General features: G+C 48.0%; 9 protein-coding genes and 1 non-coding gene across 10 annotated transcripts; 6 read left to right on the plus strand and 4 right to left on the minus strand.

Annotated features, from left to right (window-relative positions):
• Positions 1-56: 56 nt before the first annotated feature.
• On the minus strand, positions 57-2,668 carry AtWU_01644 (six-hairpin glycosidase; the record flags this gene model as incomplete). The annotated part of the gene is made up of 2 exons (XM_035496758.1): positions 57-2,544; positions 2,625-2,668. 2 exons carry the CDS (start codon positions 2,666-2,668, stop codon positions 57-59), a joined length of 2,532 nt encoding a protein of 843 aa, XP_035352651.1.
• A 1,635-nt stretch (positions 2,669-4,303) lies between these two features.
• AtWU_01645 (aminotransferase class-III family protein) lies at positions 4,304-4,632 on the plus strand (the record flags this gene model as incomplete). The annotated part of the gene is made up of 3 exons (XM_035496759.1): positions 4,304-4,481; positions 4,528-4,547; positions 4,615-4,632. The coding sequence occupies 3 exons, from the start codon at positions 4,304-4,306 to the stop codon at positions 4,630-4,632; spliced, it is 216 nt and encodes a 71-aa protein (XP_035352652.1).
• Positions 4,633-5,270: 638 nt separating this feature from the next.
• On the plus strand, positions 5,271-8,975 carry AtWU_01646 (ankyrin repeat domain-containing protein 50; the record flags this gene model as incomplete). Its single annotated transcript, XM_035496760.1, has 2 exons — positions 5,271-5,774; positions 5,832-8,975. The coding sequence occupies 2 exons, from the start codon at positions 5,271-5,273 to the stop codon at positions 8,973-8,975; spliced, it is 3,648 nt and encodes a 1,215-aa protein (XP_035352653.1).
• Positions 8,976-14,163: 5,188 nt separating this feature from the next.
• Positions 14,164-15,929, plus strand: AtWU_01647 (class I SAM-dependent methyltransferase; the record flags this gene model as incomplete). The annotated part of the gene is made up of 3 exons (XM_035496761.1): positions 14,164-14,307; positions 14,363-15,091; positions 15,642-15,929. The coding sequence occupies 3 exons, from the start codon at positions 14,164-14,166 to the stop codon at positions 15,927-15,929; spliced, it is 1,161 nt and encodes a 386-aa protein (XP_035352654.1).
• A 2,812-nt stretch (positions 15,930-18,741) lies between these two features.
• AtWU_01648 (uncharacterized protein) lies at positions 18,742-19,191 on the plus strand (the record flags this gene model as incomplete). Its single annotated transcript, XM_035496762.1, has 1 exon — positions 18,742-19,191. One exon carries the CDS (start codon positions 18,742-18,744, stop codon positions 19,189-19,191), a length of 450 nt encoding a protein of 149 aa, XP_035352655.1.
• Positions 19,192-19,886: 695 nt separating this feature from the next.
• Positions 19,887-21,138, plus strand: AtWU_01649 (putative zinc-containing alcohol dehydrogenase; the record flags this gene model as incomplete). The annotated part of the gene is made up of 3 exons (XM_035496763.1): positions 19,887-20,760; positions 20,812-20,907; positions 20,978-21,138. The coding sequence occupies 3 exons, from the start codon at positions 19,887-19,889 to the stop codon at positions 21,136-21,138; spliced, it is 1,131 nt and encodes a 376-aa protein (XP_035352656.1).
• A 519-nt stretch (positions 21,139-21,657) lies between these two features.
• On the minus strand, positions 21,658-21,773 carry AtWU_r13. The gene has a single exon (XR_004775192.1). It is a non-coding gene; the product is annotated as a 5S ribosomal RNA (ribosomal RNA).
• A 330-nt stretch (positions 21,774-22,103) lies between these two features.
• AtWU_01650 (Pfs, NACHT and ankyrin domain protein) lies at positions 22,104-23,705 on the minus strand (the record flags this gene model as incomplete). Its single annotated transcript, XM_035496764.1, has 5 exons — positions 22,104-22,274; positions 22,513-22,833; positions 22,902-23,056; positions 23,111-23,577; positions 23,647-23,705. 5 exons carry the CDS (start codon positions 23,703-23,705, stop codon positions 22,104-22,106), a joined length of 1,173 nt encoding a protein of 390 aa, XP_035352657.1.
• Positions 23,706-24,087: 382 nt separating this feature from the next.
• AtWU_01651 (uncharacterized protein) lies at positions 24,088-25,182 on the plus strand (the record flags this gene model as incomplete). Its single annotated transcript, XM_035496765.1, has 1 exon — positions 24,088-25,182. One exon carries the CDS (start codon positions 24,088-24,090, stop codon positions 25,180-25,182), a length of 1,095 nt encoding a protein of 364 aa, XP_035352658.1.
• A 925-nt stretch (positions 25,183-26,107) lies between these two features.
• On the minus strand, positions 26,108-27,511 carry AtWU_01652 (fumigaclavine B O-acetyltransferase; the record flags this gene model as incomplete). The annotated part of the gene is made up of 1 exon (XM_035496766.1): positions 26,108-27,511. The coding sequence occupies one exon, from the start codon at positions 27,509-27,511 to the stop codon at positions 26,108-26,110; it is 1,404 nt and encodes a 467-aa protein (XP_035352659.1).
• Positions 27,512-27,725: the final 214 nt, after the last annotated feature.

Genomic DNA, 27,725 nt, shown 5'->3' on the forward strand with positions numbered 1-27,725 from the left:
ATTGATTTTATAAGCGACAACACGGTATGTACAATTCTCGAAGAGTAACGCCGCATTCAACCTCTGACGGCATGGATTTCAGTACATGATCCTCCAGACACATAGACTTCCAAGCCGTCCTTGCTGTCTATCTGTTGCTTTCCGTTAACTGAATACGACCTGATATCAAATGGCACGCTGACGACTCCCTCTGTACCACTAGGGCCACACACGCTCAACTGCACGCTCGTGCCATTCAACCGCCAGCTAGCCTGGATCGCCCCATGAGGAGTGGGCACTCTTCCCCGTGCCCATGAAACATTCACATCCAACATCGCGGGACGAAACTCCCAGTCAGAAAATCCAGCCGAAGTCGCTTGAACACCGAGGACATATTCCGACAGAACGTACGTTGGCGCAGCTGCCCAAGGGTGTGCATGCGACGTGTAGAGGTCAAGCCCGGGTCGGCCATCAGGGTAAAGGTATTCCCAAGTTGTACCAGTATAGTATTTATCCTGGGTCACCATCGCAGCCCAAAGTTGGTCAAGGAGCACGCTAATTGCGGTAGATCTGGCTTGACTTGAGTTGGGACTGTTGCGACTCTCCTGCAAAATCGATTCTAAGAGGAAACCGGTGAGAAAAGGCGCAAGATTAGTCGTTGATGCGTTGGCAACGGAGCTCGACGTTTTGTAGCCTATTCCAAGCCGAAGAGAGGATAATGCTGCGAGGGAGGATTCTGCTTGCGTGGCATTGGCGACTCCCGCAAGAATAGCCCAGGCAGTGCCGGTGATAGACTGCTCGGTCGGGTCGCTCAGGTCGGTCGCATAGTACCCCAAGCGGGAATTCCAGAGCCGCTGGCTGATCGCAGCTTTGATTGAAGTCGCCGAACGAGTCCACATTGTCGCGACATCTGTCTCATTCATCGCGGACGCCACATCAGCCATCTGGTCGAGTGTGTGGGCAAGGAGCCCCGATACTGCAGTGCCATTGTCGGATCCCGAGAAGAATGCCCCGATATTGGTGGCGACGGCCAGTCCAGATTGGTCATCGATCAAAGGCAGGATGGCTTCCACGCCTTTCCTGATCTTTGTCCAATGCTTGGCCACAAACGCTTTGTCGCCAGAGTTTCTGTAGTGACCAGCAAATACGTTGAGAAGAAAAAGCTGGTAATCAAGAAGTCCGAAAGAAGCATACGTGTCAACATATTTCGCCGATTGGCCCATAGCAGGTGACATGCTGAAGTAGCCAGCGTACTGCGACGAGTCTGGTGCCTGACGGTCGATCCAGTACTCTAGGGAACCGGTTATAAAATCGGAGCGATAGGTGCTGGACTGGATGACGCGATAAGTGTGTACAAAATCACCATTCCAGACAAGACGGTCCCTTTTCGCACCGTCCAGACAGACGGAGTGCTTACTGGCCATCACTCCGTATTCCTCGAGGACGGAGCTGAGCGTCATCGGATTCCGGTACAACTGGGTACCATTTTGTGCGATGACCTCCACGTCCTTGACAAGAGCGGTTTGATCCTGATATGGCCCAAACCCCCAGGTACCGCCTGTCAGACTGCCAGAGGAGCCAGTAGTACCAGATACAATTTGCAGGTCATCCAGTGCCACGAATGTCTCGGTTCCATTGATGGTAACAGCATATCCGGTCGCATTGATGGAAGTCGAGATCTCATACCATTCTCCCTCCTTAATGTTGAAAGGTAAGGAATAATGGTTCACTTTTCCGGTGGTGAGAGATGTCTGATTCACAAGGTTCCACCCGTAACCCACAGCTAGTGTGTTTGCAGGGACGATCGTTCGGTTGGTATTGACAAATGTGGAGTCAGCAGGGTATTCGCTGGTAAGAACAAAATAAGGACCAAATCCGCCCACACCAGCGGCAACCTTCCAACCTGTTCCTCCACGGATAATCTTGGTCTGGAAGGTCATGGTGTAGTTGTCAAAGGACGCTCCTGCCACTGATTGAGCAGGTTGCTGTCCACGAAGATACACACCTTCGTCAGTGACTTCCCATGTTGATGGTGCGGTATCTGCCGCGATGCATGCTTGCTGGACTGTGCGTGGCCCTAAGGCCCATATTTCATTATACAGCTTGTTCGAGCTCTCGAAGAACCCTGGCAGTTTGTTTACCGGAGTGCGGTCATTTCCAGATTTGATACCAGCTTCGCATATGCGAACACTGCCATCTGTGAGGAGCTTGAGGTTCTGCCAGCGAAGGCCCCCTTGAATGAAGAAGGATCCCACTGTCCCGGGTGAGGTGACATTGAACGTTTCGACGCGGAAGGTATTAGAGAGGCCGTTGGAGAAGGTCCATGGGCCATCACCAAACGGCTCGTCAAGACCGGTCTTGGATTCGGTGTACTTGGCCTCGATCTGGACTGCATTGGATAGAGAGTCCACATGGAAGAAGGGGAATCCCCCAACTTCGGTACCGTAGTCTAGGGTAATCAATGAGCTTTTCTGGTCAAGCGTGAAGCAGGATGCGTTTCCATGCTGCGTATAATTCGCAAATCCCAAGCTAGTTCCGTATCGGGTAGGAAGCACGACAGTCTCACTGTTAATTTCGTCAGCAATAACCGAGCCACTAGGGTCAGTATGTTTACGCGCCTTTGGGCACCTATGAGCGACGCGAACAGCAAGCTGCTGCACGTAAAGATGGCCAATCGCTTCCCGGACATTTTCCTATATGGCTGTCAAGGTGTCATTCCTACGAGCTTCCTCCAACGCTGCCATTCAAATAAGTACCCTGGCTAGCGAAATTTCGTCAGGCACCAGTTTTACCCCAGCGGTCGACTCGGTCAATATGTCGGGATGTGGGCACCTCCGTCTATCTGCCACGGCGATTGGTGCACGGGCTATCGCTCCCCCGACTGAATTACATTGAGGGTCCTATCCCCGCATTCCTGGCGGGCTAATATGTGCCGAATCTGCTGCATGTTCTCACTACTTCCATCTCTTAGTGGGTACTTCTTTCCCAGGTTCCCCAGCAACGTTCCGAGCAGCAGACCTGGATTCCCACGTGCTTACGGGTGGTGCTCGATCAAGACGAAGCTGAGGGCAAAACACATCAGCCAGAAGAGGAAAGTGGAGGAGGAGCAAGTCCGCCTTCTACTCTGGGAAGGTGTTTGGCAGACACCTGGCAGAATGATACCGCCTTGGAAAGTTTGCCGAACCAATTTATCTGGCCTCAGGCATCATATTTCAGGGACATTGCCAATTACCCCAGGAGATCGGTTCGAGGACAACTTCTTTCTCCAGGTATACCTCCCGCAAATCATTGTCATGATATCCTTACGTAAAGATATTATCGTCTGGTTACACGTCGTACCCGGAGTCCTGTCGAGAGAGTGGAATAAAGCCTCGCAGGATCTAACCCTTGACGATGAATCCGGTCCCATCCAGCGTTTGCGCCTTCAGATTGACTCTGTATTCATATCAGGCCACCATCTAACACATACGAAGTACATATACCGCCAGGGAGCTTCGCCCCGCAGAACCAAGATTCAGCGATGTCGATCTGTGGGAGGCCTAACACGCCAACACGGGAAGATCATCGCCCTACATCTCAATCTCGTATCCGGGGCGGAGAATAAGCAAGAGACATGATCACCGAAAGTGACTTGCGCCAGGCTAAAGGCTATACCTTCCTGTCTTGCAACTGCATTCAGAAGCCACCCATTCCTAATGGCTTCTGAAGTATTCTTCTGAGCTTTTTTAATATCCTACAAGTCCACGCACAGCATCCTCCCTCGACTAACCAACGCAGAGAGTCTTTTAACGAATATTCCACGGCGACTACAGCGTAATATTGTCCTCGGCTGTCAGATCAGCCATATCAAACCTCTAGATGACGTCAGCCTACTGTATCAGTTGCAGGCATAGCTGCATATCATGATCAGACCTTTGCCATTCAGTGAACATACCTTAGCTATCAGGCTCTATCCGGAGTATCCGGATGAGTCCATTTAGATACCTACAGCTTCGCGCAGAGCCAAGAGTGGCTATGAGCCTATCCAACAATACTTGCGTCGAGCATTGGGCTCTATCAAGCGACTCTTTGGACGCCTCACACTCCTGTCCATTCATGTCCAGTAGATACTTCATAAGGAATGTACGAGCACTCGTAACCAACACCAGCACGATCATAGCCTGGTCACCTACACAACTACAGCCAGTCCATGGAGCAATATAAATACCATCTCAAGTCACCATGTTAACTACCTAATACACACCCAAGCCATCGCAGCGTCAATTTTTCCCATCGAATTCCGCAATATTCAAATTCAACCAAGCAGCCTTTTAGCATTCCCAAAATGCAACTCTTCTCAGCTCTCATCATTACCATCGCTACCACACTTCTCACCTCCGTTCATGGAACTGCCACTATCGGTCAAGCCTGCAGCGGCAGCAGCACTTACGACTGCACCGACGACTTCAATGCCGTGGCAATCTGTAATGGTGCACGATGGGTAGAGGCCGCCCAGTGTGGAGGTGGATGCTGCGCCTGGCCCTTGGGTGACCCCGCTCCGTTCTGTAGTTGCTAGACGATGGACTGAGGTAAGCTCCCTTTAACAGTCCTGACATGACGTCTGTAATGTACTGACACGGTTTGTTATTGTTCTAGCACGGAGCCACAGCTTGAGTGTATTTGGTCTTGTTGCTGGCAAAGTTCGGGGTCAATGTCTTAGTATCTCTTGTGGAGTTATTTTATCTGTGATACATATGGGTTCTATGAGCAGTTGTGTGGCGGTGTCCGAAACAATGACCTGTTCTATCATGGAGATTGCTGCGTCTTCTGCATGAACCAGAAGATCGTGAAGGCACGGTACCATCGATGTCCAAATAAAAACAGCCAACGGAATAAATCATGTTGTAAGCAGATCTTCAACATAGCCTGTCTAGGAAGACGGTAATGCCATGCTGCCTCATCATCGTCAAAGCACGGGATGAACATGTCCATCCCGATGTCAATATTTCTATCCATTTTCTTCAACATCAGAGAGAGAATATGTTGACATGGCTATCCACTATCAAGTGGGAGATACAAACGCTAGCCTATTTTGGTTTGGTCCAAAAATAAGCCATGATCCTGTACCATTATAGAGCGTGATTGGTTGATTTTGGCCGCCATTTCCCTGCTGCGCCAACTCACCCCTCGACGCGGGGCATTGGTAAAGGACAGGGTAGCAGTGACAAGCTCGACGAACGGTGAGGGCTCGTTTAAGCCAAACTTTATACATTGCTCCTTTGAGGCGTATAGTCGCAATATTCAGCCGAGAAATGTCCGACCTTCTCTCCAAAGCCAAATCTTCACTGTTCAGGAGAAGACGACATGAGAAGAAAAGATCTACCCATGGCACCTCTCCCAGCAAGGAGGGCTTTGAAGCTTCAAAAAGCCTGGCACCCAAGCGTCAGAATTTAGAAAGACCTGCCTCCGCATCAGACGATCTCTGGGTTCAGGCCGAGCGTAAATTGAGACAAAACAGTGAACTGGATAAGATTATGACAGCATCTGTTGAGATATTGCGATCGGAGTATAATTTGCGCTTTCAACCAGGGGATTCGTGCCTTCATGAACGGCTGTCTGAATTCCTCGAGACCAAGGCAACTCAAGTCGAGGAGAAGAAGTGGGTGATAAACCTAGGGACCCATGCTATCATCGTTCGGGATCAACTTACCAAGGTCTTCCAAAATCTCCTTGCGGTTAAGGATATTGTGACAACTGCAGCGAATGCAAGTCTAGCAGCCTCACTTGCCTGTGCTGGAATAATGGCTTGTTTTACGGTGAGCGGAGCTTAGTACTTTCCCTGACATGCGTGGCCTAAAATTAACGATCTTCAGACGGTTATCCAAGCAGCAGAGCAGCATTCCCATCTTTTGCAAGGCTTAGAATCTATTTCTGATTTGATTTGCCGACTTCACGTAATGGAGCGCCTCTATTTGCACTCGAGCACAGAACAGGACATTAGCCTCCTCGATAATCTTCGAAAAAGTATTATTTCATTCTACACAAAGATACTAGAATTCCAAGCCCGAGCGCTCTGCTATTTACACAAACCTCGAGCATCCCGGTTCTGGAGAGATGTCCTTAACCGGGACGGCTGGACCAACCTGCTGCAAGAATTTGAGAGATACCAGAAAACAATAGGTCGAACCACTTGCGTTATTGCAGATGCAGAATCAAGACAAAGGCATGAAGAGCTTCAAAATGAATATAAAAAGATACTGGAGGCCTTACGCGATCGCGATACATGGACAACAACATCCGATCGAGACAAGCAGGTGAAACGGTTTCTGAACCTGCTTTACACTTGTCCCTATAAGGACCGGAAGGACCGAAACAATAAGCGTGTCCCTGGGACCTGTGAGTGGTTCATAGGACACAATAAGTTCCATGCCTGGCAAGGAAGCTCAGGCGACGATCTTTCCGGTCTACTATGGGTGTCAGCTGATCCAGGATGCGGCAAGTCGGTCTTGACTCGATATCTAGTGGATGAGGTTCTTGTCAGCAATGATAAGCGAACAGTCTGCTATTTCTTCTTCAAAGACGATTTTGCTGACCAGAAGAGTGCAACAAGCGCACTTTCAGTGATATTAAGGCAGCTATTCATAGCTCAGCCTCACCTTTTGCACGATGCAATCCTGGACAAAGTGGACACTGATGGCGACCAGCTGATCCAGTCATTCTCAGAGTTGTGGAATATACTGATGGCAGTTTCGACCAATCCCAAGGCAGACGAGATAATCTGTCTCATTGATGCCTTAGACGAGTGCCAGGACGAGGATCGGAACCGGCTTATCAATGCCGTCAACGATTTCTACTCAGGCCCCCATGATAATAGCAAGCTGAAGTTTTTGATCACGAGTAGACCCTATGAGCATATACGGCGTGGACTCTCTGATCTCATAACAATTCTACCCACAATTCATTTGAGTGGTGATGGTGAGAGAGAGGCTGAGCAGATTTCACAAGAAATTAATCATGTTATCTCGACAAGAGTGCACGATATCAGCAGACAGAGATCATTGACGGATGGAGAGTGCGAGATGCTCATACACAAACTTACTGCGGTTTCAAATCGAACTTATTTATGGGTGAGCTTGATATTAGATGTTCTTGAAAACATCCCGGAGTTCTCAAAAGGCAAGGTCCACCGCATACTGAGTGATCTACCTACCACTGTCGACAGTGCCTACGAGAAAATATTGGATCGGAGTCCTGATAAAGAGAAGGCAAAGACTCTTCTTCATATCATTACAGCTGCCATGCGACCTCTTTCCCTGGATGAATTATCTCTCGGTCTTGCACTTAGTGCAGGTTATCAAGATTCGACAGATATAGCCGATAACATGGAACCAGCATATCGCTTCAGGAAGACTTTGAGAGACCTTTGCGGACTCTTCGTGATCATTCTGGATGACAAGGCCTACCTCCTTCATCAGACCGCGAAGGAGTTCTTGGTACAGGATAGCAACTCTACTCCGGACACAACTCTTTCTCAATCAACAACAACATGGAAGAATTCACTCCATCCAGGTGAATCAAACCGGATTCTCGCAGAAATATGCATTTTCTGTATATCTCTTGAATCAGATGACCCATCCCAGGGATGTATGCTAGAGTACTCATCATGTTATTGGGCCACTCATTTCCGCCAAGCTTGCATTCCAGACGAGGATCCGCTATTAGACCGCGCTAAGTCACTTTGCGAACCAAGGTCGGGTATATTTCAATCATGGTCTGGGATCCATGCGGTAAAGGCAGATAATGTTCCTGACAGCACTTCAACACTTTTGATTGCGTCATCAATGGGGCTTATTGGCGTGGTTAAGTCCATTCTTTCTACAGGAAAAGAAGCCCTCAACTCAAAGGATTCGGAATACGATCAGACACCGTTATTGTGGGCAGCAGAACGTGGCCACGCAGCAGTTGTGAGGCTTCTGCTTGCCGCAGATGAGGTGGACATCGACTCTAGGAACTCAGTAGGTCGAAGCCCATTATCATTGGCAGCTCAGAATGGCCACCATGCTGTGGTGAAGCTCCTTATCCAGGAAAATATAGACATAGATTTGAAGGATATGGCTGGCAGTACGCCGCTAGCACTGGCAGCTGAGAATGGCCACGAGGGAATAGTTCGCCTCCTACTTGCCACTGGCAAGGCAGACATCGACTCCAGTGATTCATCCGGAATTAGACCCCTGTCGTTGGCAGCACAATTCGGGCAAGAGGCAGTGGTAAAGCTCCTCCTTGCTAGCGAACAGGTTGATGTCAATTCAAAGGATTCAAGGCTAAGAACACCAATTTACTGGGCAGCAAGAGGAGGCTGCGAAGCCATAGTGAGACGCCTTCTCGATACAGGAAAGATAGAGGTTGACTGTAAGGACTCCGATAACGGTACTCCTCTGCTCATGGCAGCAATAAACGGCTATGAGGGAATTGTGAAGCGTTTGCTTGCTACGGGGGAGGTCGATGTTAACGTAAGAGATGAAAGCCATGGCATGTCATCACTTTCGTGGGCTGCATGGGCAGGCCACGATGCAGTGGTTGAGTTGCTCCTTGCTACGGGGGAGGTGAATGTTAATACTAGGGATCAGAGATATGGTAGATCGCCGCTTTCGCTCGCTGCTAAGGAAGGGCACGAGAAAGTGGCTAAACTCCTGCTTGCTACAGGGAAGGCAGACGTTGACTCAAGATGCATAAGGGGCCGTACTCCCTTGTCTTGGGCGGCATGGGAGGGTCATGACACGGTGGTGAAACTCCTTCTTGCTACTGAAGGGGTGGGCGTCAACTGCAGAGACTCAGAGGATCGTACGCCCCTGTCTTTGGCAGCGGAGACTGGCAAGGAGGCTGTAATAAGGCTTCTCATTGCTACAGGAAAAGCAGATGTGAACGCCAAGGATGCGACCGGACGCACCCCCTTGGACTGGGCTGCAGAGAAAGATCACCAGGTTGTGGTCAAACTTCTTCAGAGTGCTAATGAATAGAGTCTGTTTAGCTTGCCTTGCTTTTTCCAACTAGGAAATGTGGATTGATAGAGACGGAGTCAGGTCCTCGAGTACTTTACTGTCATAATCTGTCGATGTTCCCTCTGCAGCCTCTAGCAGTGTTGGAGATGAAAAGAGGTACTCCTACTAAATTTGAAGCACCTTATACAAGTTTCAGATTATGGCAGGAATTACTTTCGCCTCTCAAGGAGGACACATCGTCTATATCGAATACGTAACAACGTCATATCACCTCATAATCCTTATAGACAAGTGCCCCTAGCTCTCACGCCTCTCCCCAACGCTTACTCACCAAAAATAAAGAACACTCCTTTTGGAATGTCCGGAGGCACTGATCAAAATATCAAGATGGAAAAAAAGGCCATTCCCATTCCTGAAAGGTTCCTAGGAAGACGAACGCGCAGTGAAGCCCACCGTCACAAGTACAGTATCTATTTTTTTGGAGAGCTTTGTGCCACCGTTGCCCCTGCGATACCGCATAGGATCACCATAAGTTCCCGCAAAACGATCCCATGTGCTGAAATATTGGCCACAGTTGAGCTGAACGTTCTTGTGATGAAATGTATGAAGCTGCTCGCGAGTATCATCTAGTGTATATGTTAATCTAGGAAGCAGCTGACTGAAGCAAGAAACATACGAATTAAAAAAGACCAAACATTGGTACAGACAAAAACGAGCACTTGAACATGGCGCGACATAGGCCAGAGAAAGCTGTAGGCATAGACAGGAAGGCTCATAGCCCAGGCTTCCAGTGGATCGAAGGCGTAAGCAGAAAAGGGGGTTGGAATTATATATCTGCAATTGTGGCTTAATAAGTAGTATGCTCAAGAGGATATGCTTCTTCAGCGCTTACCGATGATGCTTTTTGTGCATTGATTTGAAGAGAAACGGGTGATGGAATAGACGATGAAGCCAGTATGTGCATGTCTCACTGAAGACAATAAAATAGAGCAATTGGGCAACTTCATACGTTGAACTAACCGTGCCATCCCCTATGTCATAGAGCTTTGTGTAACCACGTATCTGGGCAAAGAGGATCGGCACGGTGAGGACGCTAGCCCAGAAGAGGGTTATCAATGACTGCCGGGCCTCTTCCCAGATTTGGTTCTTATGGTATCGTGGGTGCTGCTTCATAGACTTATCGAAGTTACACAGATAACATGTGCAGCCAATTACTCAAAGAAATAGAGAGCTTGATAGCCTGTAAAATATGTATGTCAGCTCTGTTGATTTGGTTACGGTCAGGGGCACAACCATAGGGAAAGAAATATGCTCAGCGCCTGACGATGCGGGCTATCTCGGCGCCAGATGCTGGGGTCTCTCAGAGTAGCGCAAACGCCAACTGTGCTCTGATGTGGGCAAACGAAATGCGTGAGCCTATCGCGGCTGTATTTATATAAGGTGTCGAATCAAGGCTCATCGAGATAGGTCAAGACGAGGTCCATTCTGTTGAGAAGTCTTGTCCTTAAGGTTAGCCCAAAGGAGAAAGGTCAGATGTGACAATATACGCTAACTTGGTGTGTGTGTGTGTGTGTGTGTGTGTGTGTGTGTGTGTGTGGCACAATCTTTAAAGAATCAACTGTGTAGGTGCAGAATCAGTTCTGCGTAAACTGTCAGAAGGCTGAATATGAAGCTGTATAATGGAAGTCTCCCCAGGCTCCTAGGAAGGTCGATTCCATTCGAAGACGTCACCACTTGGGAGTAAGAATTGAGGGTGGCCCTTTATGTATGCCCCTTGTAGGTTACACAAGCTTCATAAAAGTTCAATACATGACAATATATCACTCTCTTGCATTGTGTTGTCAATTTACGTAGGATGCTCCGTCCCATGAATTGCCTGCCCCATCAACCATAGCGAACGTAACTGCAACTAAGCACCCATGCGAATACGGTAAAATCTCATCGAAGGGAATGACTCTTGAAATCATGGTCAATCAACTTAGAAAAAGCTTGCTGTTCTTAGATGGATTGCTGGTCTTAGGCGATTCGCTGTGTTATTATGAATGAAAGAACGTGTAGGTCGTTCAGAGGCATCACTAGAAGCTGGCTTGAAGCCCTAGTTACATAGTAAGAGCCTCTGATATCTTGAATTACGGGTTATCATTGGCTGTAATAATTCTCAGACGAATAGAGAAAAATGCTTCATCCGCCGAGAATAAGTAAATAGCCTTCAGACTCATACCACTTATTAGTCGTGTCACACACCCCAGAATACTGTTACACGTGCGAAGATCAAGTTTATCTTGGGGCGAGGCTAAAAGGAAAGGTAGGTACGGGATTCATCACAACATAGTATATAACATGATGCCGATAAAAGAGACCAATATCAGTGTGTGATGGTGTGTCTAGGAGACGCGACTTACCGGGGCACCCCTATGCCAATAAAGTAAGGGGTAAAACGGGCCTTGTGTGCGCCAATGAGCAATCGTAAGAGAAACACGGTAAGTGGATGAAGGATCTCACTGTCCGCATACTCGGTGCTGGCTCGCGTCTATGACTAATGGATAATCCATTAACTATCAGGCAATGAGCTGGGATCATCAAGGCGGATACTTTCAGTTTCGGGATCCTGCATTTGCCTCAACAGTAGATGTGACGCATCTACTGAGCTGACAAAAGCTTGCACGAGCAGATACATGCCACCAACAGCTTTATTGCATAAAACATTGACGGGGAAATTATGAGAACCCACGAGTCCAGCAAATACATGGACATGACCACGGCCAATGATGAGCTTGGCGTCCGATCTCATTTCTTAGAAGGGCAATGTAGTCGCCGTAGAGACCAGGTTGTACATACCAAGCAAGCACAGCGTTGTTCCGGCGTGATGATGGAGACGTGTCACTTGTCATGGTGCAACAACATAAATAGTATACGGTCGCATTTACTAGTATCATAGCGCAGCATAACCGAGGCCATTCCTTCATGTGCCAAATTACCCAATCCGATGAGACACCAGCATAGTCAACGCAAGAGTTAATTTACAATCTGATGACAAGTAAATACTATGCTCTTTCCACACAATCAGAACAATCCAGGGACGATTCTCCACAAAACGCGGCGACAATACTCATCCCAGCCAGACCCATACTTATCCGCACATTTTTCCTCATCCCGAAAACACCGATGGTTGATCATCCCTGTAACCAAAATGGCTTCTATGTATGCAAAGACGCCCCCATTGCCGCAGTGCGAGCATAACGACCATATATACAGCACGCTTCCAGCATAATTGACATGACGGGCTACGCCCACAATCCTGCAGATTGAAACTTTAGCAAGGAACCCCACAGATTATTTTGGGATAATTCGCAACTAGACATGGACGTACTGGAGAAGAGAAGTAGAGAACGGTGGGGTTTCCCATCCCTCTTCTGATAAGATACAGGTATCTCTTGTGTCTGGCGACCCCAGAACAAGCACTTTTCCTGCGTTCTACTCAAACGCATCTTCTGACGGTCGGCGAAGAAGCGCAAAGACCAGATCGCTACAAAGATCACTATGTTGGCGATCCAAACAGGGAGGGAGGTCTCTGTTCGGTGTTTGGTAAGATAGTGGGTTTGCAAGGTCCAGAAAACCGGCATCATTGCAGAGAATCCGTAAATACTGTAGAAGCCAAACGATTCGTATTTGCCGTCCAGGGTGTGGAAAAGCCTGGAGGTTTCCATGACTATCGAACAATGATTTGTTACTTTTTTTATTGGTAGAACATACATCTCGTCATTAAAGAAGAAGTCCACGACCACGACAGCGCGGAATAATACAATTATGAACATGGTGCCCGTCAGGCATTCATGTTGCTCATATTGATAGGCAACAAAAGAAAGATCATTAGGCGATCGTTAGCTTTCCTGATATTCGTGCTTGAGGAAATATGATTTTGGGTCTAACATTTATGTCCATGCGATGGTGCCTCGGAACGAGTAGATAGGAGATGCCTCCAGTCCCAGTACTGGCAAATACGTGGGTGAAGCTCACCTCCTTCGAACAAATCATACCAAAGTGATCCTGTGAGCGGCCATTAGCACATACATGTAGTACGTACATGTATAGCTAAATAAGGATCGTGGAGGTGAATTTGGCTTGCCTGTTATATAAGTTTCGTGTGCATTATCGGGCGCCACTCGAGCCTTGATCTAGAAGAGGAAGAGAATGATGGAAAAGATGTTCGTAACTCCCACCAGCTCTCTCCATGCTTTGGTCAATGCGGTAAGGATGCAGCCAGGTTCCTGCAGCGAAGGTCAAATAACAAAACCTTGTCTGGCGCGTCCTGCATGTCCATGTGCTTCTCAAGCTACCTCCTTAACGTCTGCTTCACAAAGTCTATATCTAGACAGAATATAACTCGTGAACGGCTTTATTTTCATTTACATCAATACAATAGGGACGAAGAGAATTAGTATCACACCCTCTGCTCTTCTGGGGATTGGGGGGTTGGGGGGTTGACCACGAAAAAACCACACCTCATCAAACTTGCAGACCATTTTGGTAGACTATTACTTGAATATAGAAATGACTAGTTATAATTGATTCAGTGAATACCCAAATGCTAACACTCCCATTCTTCTGCTGATTCATCTTCTTGTTCTTCAGGAGGGTAAGGGTGACAAATCTATGAAGCTGATCCTTCAAGTCAAACCGCACCGTCTATGGGGTTAGTTGTGTTCATCTCTTACCCACTGTGAACCCGACCGCAGCATCTATGCCACCTTCTACCCCCAGAAGGGCTGCTGCATTACGCCATGTTGATGTAAGATAGCAAGGTTCTCAGTTAACTAGCTACTACAATAAGACATAAGTATGTTAGTACTAACGAATCACATTATGGGGTGGACACCCCTTAGACAACAACTAAGTTGCCATCCCGCTTTCCATCAATGCAGCTGACCGTTCTAGTAGCACACTTCCGCACCGTGATAGAAATCTCCATGGTCATCACATTTCTCGTGTTACATCATGTTTTGCTTATTTTGTCCTACCTAAATAACATTCCAAACGTTGTATTGCGACACATTCAGGTTCGACTTATTTCCCAACCTGTCCGAACTCCTAAGGATCATAAATCAACCAAGCCACGCTACCACAAAGAAGAGCGCAACGTGACTTCAACCCAAAATTCTCTTGAAAGAAAATTTCCCCAATACGAGGCTATTTGCGATAATCTAGTATGTTCCATCAAGTTACAGAATTCCTGAATTGGGATTTGTTGCGCCTTGCTTGGAAAGACCTACCTATGGAGACGAAAGCTTTCCTCTGCAGCTACATCAAAGACATAAAATCGAATGATTTGGAGTCGCACGTTAAGCACATAGTACGAAGGGATTCTCCCTTGCTGCTATATGGTTTGAAAGCTAATTGATTGCTAGGCAAACGCGGGATGGGACAGAGTGCGATATCCGTGCTTTGGTGTGCTATCATTCGTGGATTTTGATCTGTCTAGATCCCCAGTCTATGACGAAATCATATCCAACCTGAAAGCGTCCTCGTTCATGCTAGACCTGGGGTGCGGCCTCGGTCAGGAAGTTCGTCGGTTGGTGTATGATGGCGCCCCAGCTGAGAACATTGTCGGCTTAGACAAAGACAAGCACTTTATAGAACTCGGGTTTGAACTTTTTCGGGATAAGGCTACCTTAAACTCGACATTCCTAGTGGATGACTTTTTGAAGCCCAGTCCAAAGCTTGCCCAATTAGCTGGCCACGTACGTGTCATAAACTCCGGTTACTTCCTGCATTTATGGGACTGGGAAGGACAGGTTAGCGTTGCTAAATGCATCATTGGCTATCTTTCTCTGCAAGAAGGTGACCTAATCACCGGTGTCCAATTTGGGAGGGAAGATGCTGGTCTTTGGAAGGTACCAACTCTTGACTATTCCATTTTGCTACACAACTCAGCCAGCTTTGCACACATGTGGAATCAGATTGGGAAAGAAACTGGCACTAGATGGCTGGTTTGGTCCACGAGCGACCGTGAGGGAACTCATGACAAATTGGCTGCTAAGGGTTTTCGTTTGCGATGGTACGTTCGGTATAAAGGAAAGAAGTCTCAGAATGACAGGGTGAAAACTTCAGTCTTAAGCAAGCAGACCAGGAACGCTGTAAGAGCATCCAACCCAGGGAGATTTTGAGAAATGAATAAGAACAGAACTAGACGTGCTTAGCGTTTTACTATCGTTAAAAGACATACTGAACATTCATCAAACTAGCGCAACCTCGCTTGCCGCTTTGCAGTTTCTAAGAAATTTCTGAAAGCCAACAGAAAACCACAATCGTGTCACAATGCGGATTTTTCTTTTTTTTTTTTTTTTTTTTTTTTTTTTTCTCTTCTCAAATCCTCCTAAGACCTTCAAGATTGAAACGCCGTTCTACTCTTTCATTCCATGCCCTGGCTTCAAACATGTGACAACCCAGTCTTTGAATATTTCGAACGAAGGGCATTGCTCGCAAGAGTAATGATCACTGAAGCTGTCCGACATGAGAGCCATGCAGACCTTACACGTGTCATCATCTCTCTCTGGAACTTTGATTGGCTCATAATCAGATGTATTTATCGATGCCACACAATCTGTTTTTGAGTCTCGGGTCAGTAGCTTCAGGACGTCGACTTTGTTCCTCCTTGTGGCTTCGGTTATTGCTGACCGGCCATAGATATCCGTGATCGCTGGGTCCGTCCACTCATCTGGTATTTCCAGCAAAGCCGCAACAACCCGTGCCATTCCAAGAGCGTTTGCAATTATTAGCGTCGTGCGATCATACAAGTCACGAACATGCGGGCTGCTTCCAGCTTTCAGTATTAGCAAAACCAGGTCTTCCGAATACAGCCTGAGGGCAGCCAAGGTTGGGGACGACCCGTCACTTGGATTGGGGTCTGCACCGCGCTCGAGCAGAAGACTGAATGTCAACTCCACGGTTGACAGCTTGGCCAAACTCGAATAATACGCGCACAATGATATAGGACATTAGACTTCTTGTAATACCCACTGCTAAGTTAAAGATATTAATCCTAATCTGATCAAGAAATTTCTACAGGATTTAGAGAATTATACACTATGTAATATACTAAGAACACTGAATATTATCAATAATAAAAAGAAAATGATATATTACACTGTTTCTCTATCTCTAAAAGGTATTATAAATCTTTAATTTTCTTTATTTTTTGATTCTCTAGACTACAAGACCAGTCTTCTCTATACTATAACTAAAAACTCTGAGCTTAATCATCTCTATAAAACTTTCTTTAAACAGGCTATAAAACTCTGCTGAATTATTATTAGTAACATCTATATCAATGAGGCTTTATCCCAAGAATACAGTAACTTTCCGCGTCCTGGCCAAGAACTTGTTACCGAATAGTACTAGAATCATATTTGTACAAGACCTGGACTTAAGCTGAAGCAACAAAGCCTATTGAGTAAGTGGGATAGTCTTTATCAACGCAGTAAAGACACGGCTAAAGTAGAGTCAGACCTGGGTATGTTGTGGTTGATCGTGGACGAGGTATGTCGGTTTGATCTCGAACTTCGATAGGAAGACCCTAAGGGGCAGGCAGAGGCGGATTTATACAACTTACCAAGTGACCGCAAACAACCCCAAGCCTACGTCAACAGCTGTGGGGCAGCTGGGGTGCCTACGCAGTCCCGCCTCGTAAACGATTTTCTTTTGCTAGGGTATGTCCAACAACGCCACTGCTTCGTACTGTCCACTTGGACTTTCAAGATGCGGCGTATGACTTTGATTTGGCGCCGAATCAGGCATGGTAGCCTATGGTTGAAACATTACAAAGTCTCGGTGCGCCACGGTTCAGCACGCCACTATCGAGATAAAGCAACCTACCTAGCATGGACAACATACTTAAACAGGACGTAGGTTCTGTTGGGATCCAGTAGGTTCCTGTCAGCCAGCCCCCGGTCTTGGCACATATCGTTTGGCATTGTTTTACAGACGGGGTACTATGGACCATAGATGGTACTCCAGAAGTATCAATATTGTACAGAAAGGAGATGTCGAAATTGTGTGATTTTTTTCTACCCAGTAGATGGTGTAATATACTTAGGGGTAAAACTGCCCACACATTAGAACTCGGACTCACCTTTGGTGATCTTGAAGCTGGATCAAGGTACAACCGCGTTGGATGTAAATGCGCTGCCTGTCCACTGAAATTCAGTGAGATTAGTTGATTTCTACGCGCGGTGGCATGGTAATGTCCTGAGTAGTCTGCCATACCTTCTGACAGTCTGTGTAGTGGTAGAGGGCGCTCATGTATTCAGTAATTGCCGTGTTTATCACATATAAAGAGTGAGTTCAGATTGAGATGAGCACTGCATACCTTCTGCGGTATAGGTGATGCCCCCACACAAACAGCTTCCGGACAAAGACATGGTGAAGAGTAGTGGTGGCTTTCTATTATACGCAAGAAATGTTGGCAAAAACAAAGGCTGTGGCTGGGATGAATATAAAATTATAATAGGTACACTGCCTATTCTCCAGCGCTGTTCTTAACTAATTCTAACCTGTCTATTTATTTGCGGGGGAATGTTGGGCTGGTTTCCATTATTCTAGGTAGCGTCAAGTGCGTCCACGCTGTGCTGTCACTGGCCCTGCAAACCTACCATTAACAAGGATACCTTGGAAACAGGTATTCCGTTTTGCGAGAGAAGAGAGAGCCGGTGACGCCGAGCAGTAGACCGTATAGCGGGGCACGAGAGTTTCGGCGTAGCTGAAGTTGACTGAGATCGGAGAATTCATCAGCTGGTCGAGACTAGTGATATTTCGCATGCACGAGTGGAAATTAGAGCGACACGTGATAATGATTTAATATCTCTTGATAATTTTAATTTGAATCCCTCGATTACCCCATATAAAATTTTTCCTTCTCTCAAACCACGGGAAAATATTAGCACAAGTCTGTTTTGACTCCGAGGAAAAGTTGAAGAACTGCCAATCCTATTCTCAACGAACACGTAGAGCCGCACAGTCGTTCCAAGATCAACGAAATTGTTTCTTGAGGGGATTCTCTCTGAGTTGCCGGCCGGGAATGACCGCAAGCCGCGAAGTTAGAAATTGCGGAGTTGGGGCTACCTAAGCAAACATACATATGACAGCTGGCTGATTCGTAAACTATTGGCGACTGCCCGATGATTCGGCAGATCCCGACGAACATTTAATCGGGGCACGAAGGCCACCAGGGCCTGGACCCTGAACTAGTTTCAGATTCCTGTCACTTCGAGTTTTCGCTCTAGCGCGGGATAGGCTCCGTTGCCTTCTTTGCTTATCGGCATACAGAATAACCGTCTGATTGGTGGGTCACTGGAAGCGAACAGGCGGGTTGCAAAATTAGGATAAAATAGCCGGCACCTGCGAATGGTGGTAAAGAGCAAGAACAAGCTAGGCGTATGAGGCTTGCATGATAGGGAGCTAAAAAGACATGAGCCTACGTTGCATTTTCTCTGCCAGCTGGGACTCTGAGTTGCACGATGTCCGCTAGATGTCCAGTAGGGATTGCACCCATACTTCCAGTTGCATTCCAGGTGCGGCCTGTCCGGTGCAGTTCAGCTGCAGCCACAAATCAACTACAAATCCCTCTTGTATTGACAGCATACATGTAAATATCCTGAAGGTATCTAGACTAAGGTCGTCCGATTGCCAAAGTGAGGTTTTCGGATCACAACCCTATAATTGACCTGAAGGATCTTTCTCTCGCCTTGCAAATTACATCCATGGTAATTCTCTACAACCCCAAACTACCATGGAACGCACTACTGAAACCTGCAGCACGATGCCCTACACTCTCCCCGTAGTGATTGTCAATGACACCGAGGATGCACTCACCGTAATCGAGAAGACATGTTGGTACTACGCCAACGGTGGCGCTTGGACCGAAGATACCGGTCACAAGCTCACCCTCATTCTCGGCGGAAGCGGCACATCCGGTATACTTCGAATTAGGGCCTCGTCTGGCTACACTTTCAGCGTTGTCGTGGGGTACCATAATTCCGATTTCGGGTGCGATGCACAGGTTGATCTCCCTGATGATGATACGGCAGCCAAGCTACACCCGGAGCACTATAACGGCGGGAAACTATCATCCGAGGCACATCCCTCTATTGAGCGAAAGAACTCAGCGGGGCGGATGGTGAAGGTGCACTTGCAGATTCTGCTGTGTGGAATTCCCCCTGTTATTATCAATCACTCGTGATAAGACGGTTCACGGAGGGATGTGGTTGTAGTGGGTGATTTGGACGGAGTGGCGTTGGTTGTGAATACTTGAGCGCAAGGTTTAGGCCCATAAGCATGGCCACAGTTAATTTACACTAGTTCTGAGCCTACACGACACACGAAAAATTCTCCGTGACAGATTTTTCTTGGCTTTTGACCGTTCGATTCCCATGAATCATAGCCTTACTCCAGGCATTAAGGATATGTTCTTCTGTAATGATCGTAACCCTCAGCTGGGGATTATTCCCAAGTTAAGCCCATCTCTATTGAACGGCTGATTCTTAGCGGACAAATCAGGGTACAGCCTAGGGTATAATAGGCCCCTGGCATCCCACTCTCATGCAACGTTCCCAGACTTTCCGCCAACTAGCTCTACTAGAACACTGCATGATTGTATTCAACCTTATCTGGCATGCCCTAGGCCCCTATCTTTCGTGTATAGCCAAGCAGAACCTGTAGCCCCCTGCTTCGTCTCCTGCAGCTGACTTTCCTCACGAGGATCGCTCTGCCGAAGTTGTATATTTTACCCGATTACGTTTCTATTCCCCCGCAGACCGTCGGTGTATAAGTAGTACCCTAATTCGTCTCTCTTTCTCTTTTTCGTAGCAGCAATCTCCCATAGGCCTAAATAACTTTGTCCACTAGAAGTCCCGCTGTCCACAGTCAACCAGCATAATGAAAGCTGTCATCTACAAAGCCCCGAACCAAATCTCCATCGAGGAGCGGCCTAAACCAACCCTCCTCCACCCCACCGACGCAATAATCCGCGTCCTGCACACAACAATCTGCGGCACAGACCTGCATATCCTCGCCGGCGACGTCACGACTGCAAAAGCAGGCCGAATTCTCGGCCACGAGGGCGTTGGGATCATCGACTCGCTCGGTGCCGCCATCGCCAATTTCTCCGTCGGCCAGAAAGTCCTCATATCCTGCATCACATCCTGCGGGACATGTCACTACTGCCGACAGCGGCGTATGCCGTCACAATGCGTCGACGGCGGCTGGATACTGGGGAACACAATCGACGGCACGCAGGCGGAGTTTGTGCGAGTTCCGCACGCCGCGTTCTCACTACATGTGCTACCTGCAGCCATCGACGAGAGCGTGGCGGTGACGCTGTCCGACACAGTGCCGACGGCGTACGAGTGCGGAATTCTGAACGGTGAAATCACACCGGGATCCAGTGTTGCTATTATCGGGACGGGGCCTATCGGACTGATGTGTTTGCAGATGAGCAGGAGGCTCTTTGGTCCGAGCGTTGCGGTTGTTATTGGACGTGGGATGAGGAGGGTTGAGATGGCAACGGCCATGGGTGCGGACCATGCGTTTAGTGTTCTGAGCGCGGGCGGCGTGGAAAAGGTCGTTGAGGACGCTGTAGCGGTCTCTGTGGGTGGCAGAGGATTCGATGTTGTCATTGAGGCTGTGGGAAATGCTGAATCGTTTGAGATGGCGCAGGGGCTTGTTGGACCCGGTGGCACGATTGCCTCGCTCGGGGTCTTCGGGTGTTCGTGCGAGCTGCGCCTGGAGAAGCTGTGGCATCGCAATATCTGTAGGTCCTCTTCATCTTATTGTGTTTATTTCCCTTGCTAATGTCCGCTAGGCTTAAGGACACGACTCATTGACGCTGTCTCAACACTCGATCTGCTGCAGATGGTGGAGGGAGGGCGCATCGACCCGAGTTTTCTGGTCACACATCGTGCGTTTCCCACTCTTTACACTTTTTCATAGATGTATATTAGCGTGCGCTAACTGGCCTTCACCTCCAGATTTTGCCTTTGATGATATAAAGAACGCGTACGAGACGTTTGAGAAATCGTCTAAACACGGCAGCTTGAAAGTCATCGTCTCCATGCCGGGCACAGGAACTGCGTCTGGCATGATTGATGACTCGTCTGCAAATGGTTCTTTGAAGGACCTGCTTGTGTAGGTGTTGAGTTATAACATCTCAGCTCACCGCAAGAAGATTTAGGTCGTTAATTTAGTGAGAAGAGCTCTACTGGCAAGCTTAAGCTGGTGCTGAGGATCTCACCCTGTCTATTGCGCACTCACCGTAGTCTCGCCCCAAAAATATAACATAAATTGAAGGTCTATGGGTCTAATGGAATGAATATAGATATGCTACCCTATGATTCCCGCACTGTACAGTCTTCGAGAAGCATCTTTAGTCGTCTTTTCCGTCTAAAGTTATGCGTGCGCTGTTGGCTGGTTTTACACTGGCTAGCCACATTCATTCACAGGGATATCTCTATGGAGGTAGGTGACATTCACAATTAGCTTGTTTGTATTGAGTAGCTGGTCTTCGATAGCTTAAGGCCATGTTTAGCAGCTCGGGCTTGGCGGTCGAATTTTGGAGGGCTTCAGGGCGTTCCAGGTGGAGTACATGGGCGGTAAACCCGACCAGTCCCGACCTGCCGCAAAAAAGAAGACATAAAAAAGAAGACATAAAAACATACAACAGAAGGGATTCGCTGGTGGTCACCCACCCAACTACTAACCTCCCGGCGTGTGGCTTAAGTACGGCTGAGCGGACGGGAAGCCCTGTTTTCCACACCCTGTGGTCGTATGTGGTTGTTTGGTCCTGCCAAAAGCTTATACCACGCGAGATTGAATGACCAGTTGCTGGAAGATTGGTGGCCGCGATTCCAAACGGATATCTCATGAGTTTCGCTTAGTCTTGATGGATTTTATCTATACGCATCCAAACGTCGCTCAGGTGCCCATGATAAGGGTGCTTTACTCGAGCCTTCAACCTGGTTCGGATCAACCTTCTTAACAAGAAGCATTCTCACAACTGCCTCATGTCCATCGAGAGCAGCCAAGCATATTCGCCTGACGCCGTACTGGTTAATGGGATCTGGGTCTGCATTGTATTCAAGCAACAGTTCAACCAAGTCATCTGCTCCATTGTGCGCCGCGAAGGCCAAAAGAACCCTCCCGGGCGCTGAGATCGTTCGCGTCCAAAACCTCTTTGGAAAGTTCCGACTGGCTCTGTACATCGGATTCAGACATCGACTCTTGAGTGTCAGCTTTAGGACTTTGCGTAGTGTTGGGGTCAGCGCCCCTCTGCAGCAAGAGCCATGCAAATTCTGTAATAGCATAGTAGAGAGTTGAAGGAGAGCTTCAAGTGTGGCTCCGCTATCAAGTAGTATCTTGACCAAATCTTCATTCCTTCTAGCCACTGCCGCTGACAGTGGTGTGTCCCCTTCTGAATTGGCATAATTTGGGTCGGCACCATTCTCAAGGAGGAGAATCGCCGCCTCCCTATGGCCAGTAGAGATTGAATATATGAGAAGGTACCCACAGGATCAACAACTTCGTCGAGAAGAAAGACCGGACCGTCCTCTTCTAAGGCATGTGCGACTTCGAAGAGAGAAGTGAACATGTCGTAATCACATGGACGTTTCACCGCTTTCGCGTCATGATTGTAGTCAAGCTGGACATTTTGGGAGGTCAGAAGTTGAATCATTGCAATCTGCCCGGTAGTAGCTGCATAGGCTAAAACAGAACGGCCCTTGTTGTCCCGGGCATCACAGGAATCACCGTGCATAATGAGGCGTTCAGCCGATTGGACATGCTGGGCGATAGTCGCATGTATCAGAAGAGTCTTCTTGGTCCATGAAACCTATATTGACCCGACCAGACACGAGGAGCGTTTGTGTTGTTTCAACATGACCCTGCTCAATGGCCCACATAATAGGTCTCCGAATCATCGCATTTCGAACAGTTCTTCCCCGCGGCATGAATGTACTCCGATCTAAACAGACGGTCCAGTGATTGGTCCGGACGCGAATATCCCTTCTTGCGCATAAATGGATGCTTCTCGAGCATTTGTTCAATGTAGAACTCTATTTTATTCTCTGCCATCATGTGTTATGCTTACATTGCCCCAAGAGCCGTACCTAGCGATCGAAGGGGCGGAGTCAAAACAGACCGAGTCTCGAACGAGCTATCGGCCAATTTCTTGCCCAGAGCATAGGCCACGACACCCGCAGTCTTTGAGTCACTACTGATAACAACATCTCCGAGACGAACATCCTGTTCATCCTGGCTCTCATAATCAGGAATGCCGCCACTGATACCCACACAGAGACCTATGCGAACATTAGGGAAGGTGAATAGCATGTCCTTCACCGAAGCGGTTGCGAAGGACGAGCCAAGCTGGATCTTTGGCAGGCAAGCGATCACCACTCGAAAATGACCGATAGTCCCCAGCGTGTAGCGATTCTGATCTGCTGCTGCGGGTGAGGTCTGAGGCTCCCCATGGTCTTCCCCGTCAATCATTCCCCTTGCTGCAGCTAGCTCAACAGGAAGGGCACATATCCAGCCCACGGTGTACTCCTCGTTGGCGTACGGCGATATTCGCGAGCTAGAACATAGCGTTCAGGACCGTTTAGTTGATATATCCTTTATCAGCTGTTACTTATACATGAATTACCAACTGGTTAACACAGTGAATTGCAGATTCAGTTCGTGAAAAACATTTGCGCAGAGCATGTCAGATCCCCTGCCCCGCAGGAATAAATCGCAGCCCCAAATACGCGTCAAAAGCATAACTATCTAATCAGTAGTTTCGTACTCAATGAATCTGATATTTACTACCTATGGGCTTAGGACTATAGAGTGGTGTTCCCAAGAGCTAAACAGAGGTCACGGGATGACTACATGATGCCGTCATCCCGCGTGGCGAATTCTCTGTATAGAAAGAGATCATCTAACAAGGAGCGGCTCCCCGAATTCACTTCTAAACATTATTCTATTTTTCAGAGCGGCTATCAATAACACTGGCAGTAGCAACATTATACGCAGGGAAAGTAACCCGCGAAGCACCCAGATTCGTAACATAGCAATATCCCCCCACCAATTACTCCGTCCAAACATGTCAATATACAGCCATATCGCAACCAGCAAGGAGCGCCATGACCAGATCCAAGCCGAACTCGCTAGTGTAGAGAGCAGTCCAGAGTCTCTCCAGTCGCAAGAAAGCTACCTGGCCGAGCTCCGGAACGAGCTGACCAATACCAATAGACAGTTGTCGCAACTACACAAGATCACCAAAGGGAACCGCGAGCTGCACGAAAAGTACCGCGACAGCACAGTACGCCGCCTGTTCTATCGAGCGAGGGGCAAGAGGGAGGAATTTGAGGCCAAAGCCGACCAAGAGATGCGCGATTACTACGACGCTCTAGCCAAGGAGAATCGTGCGCAGGCGCAGCGGGAGATGCTGGAGGCGCAGGTCGCGGACGCGGTCGCTCAAGAGAAGGAACTCCGGCGTGCATGCACCACAAGGGAACGGTTGCATGCCGAACTGGATGCCATCTATAAGCGGATCTTTGAGGGACGGACGGAAGAGTTCCCCGAGGAGGATGCGCAAGAGGAGACAACAAAGCAGGCGCGGCGCGAATATGGGCAACGGCGCGAACGATGGAGTGATCTTCGGCAGGCGACGCAGTGTCTGGCGCGAGCGCAGCTGACACTCCGGGAGGTGCTGCTGAATTTGGCGGAAACGCTGCGATACTGTGAAAGGGATCTGTGGAGTTTTGGAAGCACCCTGGCCGATTGGCGGCAGCAGGACTGTCTGTCCCGGGCGCAGCAGAAAGTTACTCAAACGCAGATGTTAGTCGCGCAGGCCAGACGATTGGATCCCAGAGTACAGGCACTGCCGGCTATGAACATTGTTCAGCACGATTGGGTTGGTGAGCTGGTCTTTGGTACCTTTCTGTTTCACACCGACTTTTTGGGCATGATGCAGCAGTCTGTTCTCGAGGTGAAGCGTGCGGAAGAGGTTCTGGCAGCGCAAGTTAGACAGGCAAAGTCCCGTGAAGATGATATGCAGGCCCAAGTGGAAGATGCGCGAATGGCGTTTGAGACCGCACAGCAAGATCTCCGCCAACTCAGATATGAGCTCTTCATGAAAACTGCAGATCCTCCACCGCCCTACACCGAGCCAATGTCTCCGGGGATCAGTGTCTAGACCTGACAGCTGCTTAATATAACAAGGAATTTACCTCGCCGTATTAGAACATCATATGTTTCCTATAGTAGAGAGACTGGAAAGTGAAAATGATTCGCCATTCCTCGCTCTAACAGATTCATACAGACTTCCTGGGTTTACTTCACGTTTCAATACCAGTCTCTAAAAATTATAATAGTCTCCTATTTACAACACTGAAGCTGTTTCATCACGAGGGATCTCGGGCAGAATAGCACTGAAGGGGTTGCTTATGCCAGATTTCCATCTGACTTTGTTGGATGTCACCTATATGTTTAATGCATTAGCTCCAGGATAATTTCCTGTTTTGGACCCAACCAAGATCTCCTTAGTAAAGATCTACTACTATTATAGGTACTGTCCTCTCTAAAACCCACTCCGCGGCAGCCACGAAACTATAAGTATAACACAAATAAATTCCCTCCGTATCCATCACCTGCTCGATGGTCGCATCAGGAATGATCTCGTACGAAGTCAGATTGTAATCCAGGGTGACGGCGACCCAGCCGATGGAGGGCTCAGACTCAAGTGGTGTAGCCGCTTACCTGGTAGAGCCGGTTATCAGGATCGGCAGACTGCCAAGCCCACCAGTTCCGGTCAATGAAGCCGTGGTGCAAGAAAAAGACGGGGTCGTCGGGGGATCCGGACACAGCGAAAGTATGATTTTAAAAATAGAGTAGTCAATGACTATAGTGTATGAAATATAGCTATCTATAGATAATCTTCAGGCAAAGAAGTTCCACTAGACAAAAGTGCGACAGATATTTGCTCGGAAAGAAAAAGGCAAAAAAAAAAAAAAAAAAAAAAAGGAAAAACAACTAAACTACTATTGTTCTCTTTCGCCTGGTCTGGTGTTCAATCGAACCAAGCGGTAGTATATATTGATACAGAGCCTAAATTGTAACCATCAAAGTTTCGAATCACCAATCGTCCGACTAATATCAGACGCCCAACAAAAAAGCGGCTCTCTCTTTAAGCACTCCATAACTGGTTCTTCCAACACAACTCTCAATTCCCACAATGGCATTTTCCTAGCTCCAGCAGAAACCGGCCTTGCAGGCATAACCCAACACATCCCACTAATTCTCGGATCAGGCAGATCAAAATTCGCAACTGCGCCCAAAACAGAACCAAAATTCAATCCATACACATCGAAATGGCGGATACTGCTCACGAATAGCTCGGCCCATTGAGCCTGAAACGAGCTCCAATCGTCCAAGGTGTTGATGTGGGAGATGTAGCGAGTGGCTTGCTCGGTCGTGATACTTCGGATCTCGTTTCTGATTTGTAAGGCAACTTCCTGGATGAATGGGATGTCTGCAATGGGGTCTGTGGTTTTGCATGAAATGGAGTGGGTAGGCAGCACACATTGGGCGGTCATCATTGCGTTTCCTATATAGGTGCCTTGCTTGGGGCGAAGGATAGAGCGAAGTTCCACGAGACAAGACAATGTGGAAAGGGTATCTTTGGGTGTATTTGGTGACGACGCTTGCTTTGCTCTGGTGACGGAGATCCAAATAAGTGCAGTGATAATATCCACGTTCGTCAAATTCGGTTTCAATATTTGACCAGTAGCCGTGGAGAACATAGAGTTGCACTTTACCTTGAGCGAGCTGATCTTTTCTGGAGACAGGGTGAATCTCCGACTAACTGGACTTACTGGAATCCTTGGTCCAGCTTGAAATTTATCATAAATGTTGTATGGCTTCGGGCTCCTTATTGATGCAAGCTGCTGCTTTTTCTGAAGCTGCGCAGCCATACCTGTAAGTGCCGAGTCACCTCGACAGCACGCAGCCAGAGAGTCTAGAATAGCGATGCCCCCCAGTCCATCCATCATCCGATGGTCAAAAGTCGCGCATAATACTAGACCATCTGTCATCACATTGGCCTGGAATCGCATTACAGGGCTTGGATCGGTGGTGTGCAGGTGGAGAGGAATTGGGACGAAATCAGCATGTTGCACATAATCGCTCTCCGCGGCGGAGGTTTTAGCGGCATGATTAATGACCTTAAGAATGGGTGACTGGTGCCATGCTGATGCATCTGCCGGTGTGACTTGCATCAAGTTCTGCTTGCCGTCAAGCTCTTCTATCGTCACTATGTTCCCGCTCAGGAAGGGAAGGGCGTGCAATAGACGCGAGATGCCATTTCGGAGAACGGGGACGCCATCTGAGGGCGAGTCGAGCTTGAAACTAATGTATGTGAATAGATGGATGGGAGGGACGATGTGGTCCAAAGAACTCAAAGTGAAGGGTTCAAAATTTCTGGGGGTGTCCAGGCTAAGAGATCTAGTATCATCATGTTGTGCCATCTTGAATTGTTGTGATGAGTTTAATACCATGAAACACTCACATTCAGGATGGAGGGCATTTATTTACCCGTTTTGTTGGTCAGCCCTTCTAGACCAAGCATGCATGATTTCTCGGCCTAAAAATGTCTCTAGTAACTTGATTTCGCGAAGATCCTCGACCGCACTGGGACGGGCCTGTCAGCTGTCAGGAAAACACACCCCACCCTCCCCACGG

This window comes from Aspergillus tubingensis, assembly GCF_013340325.1.
Source record: "Aspergillus tubingensis WU-2223L DNA, scaffold_3, whole genome shotgun sequence".
Taxonomy (NCBI): domain Eukaryota; kingdom Fungi; phylum Ascomycota; class Eurotiomycetes; order Eurotiales; family Aspergillaceae; genus Aspergillus; species Aspergillus tubingensis.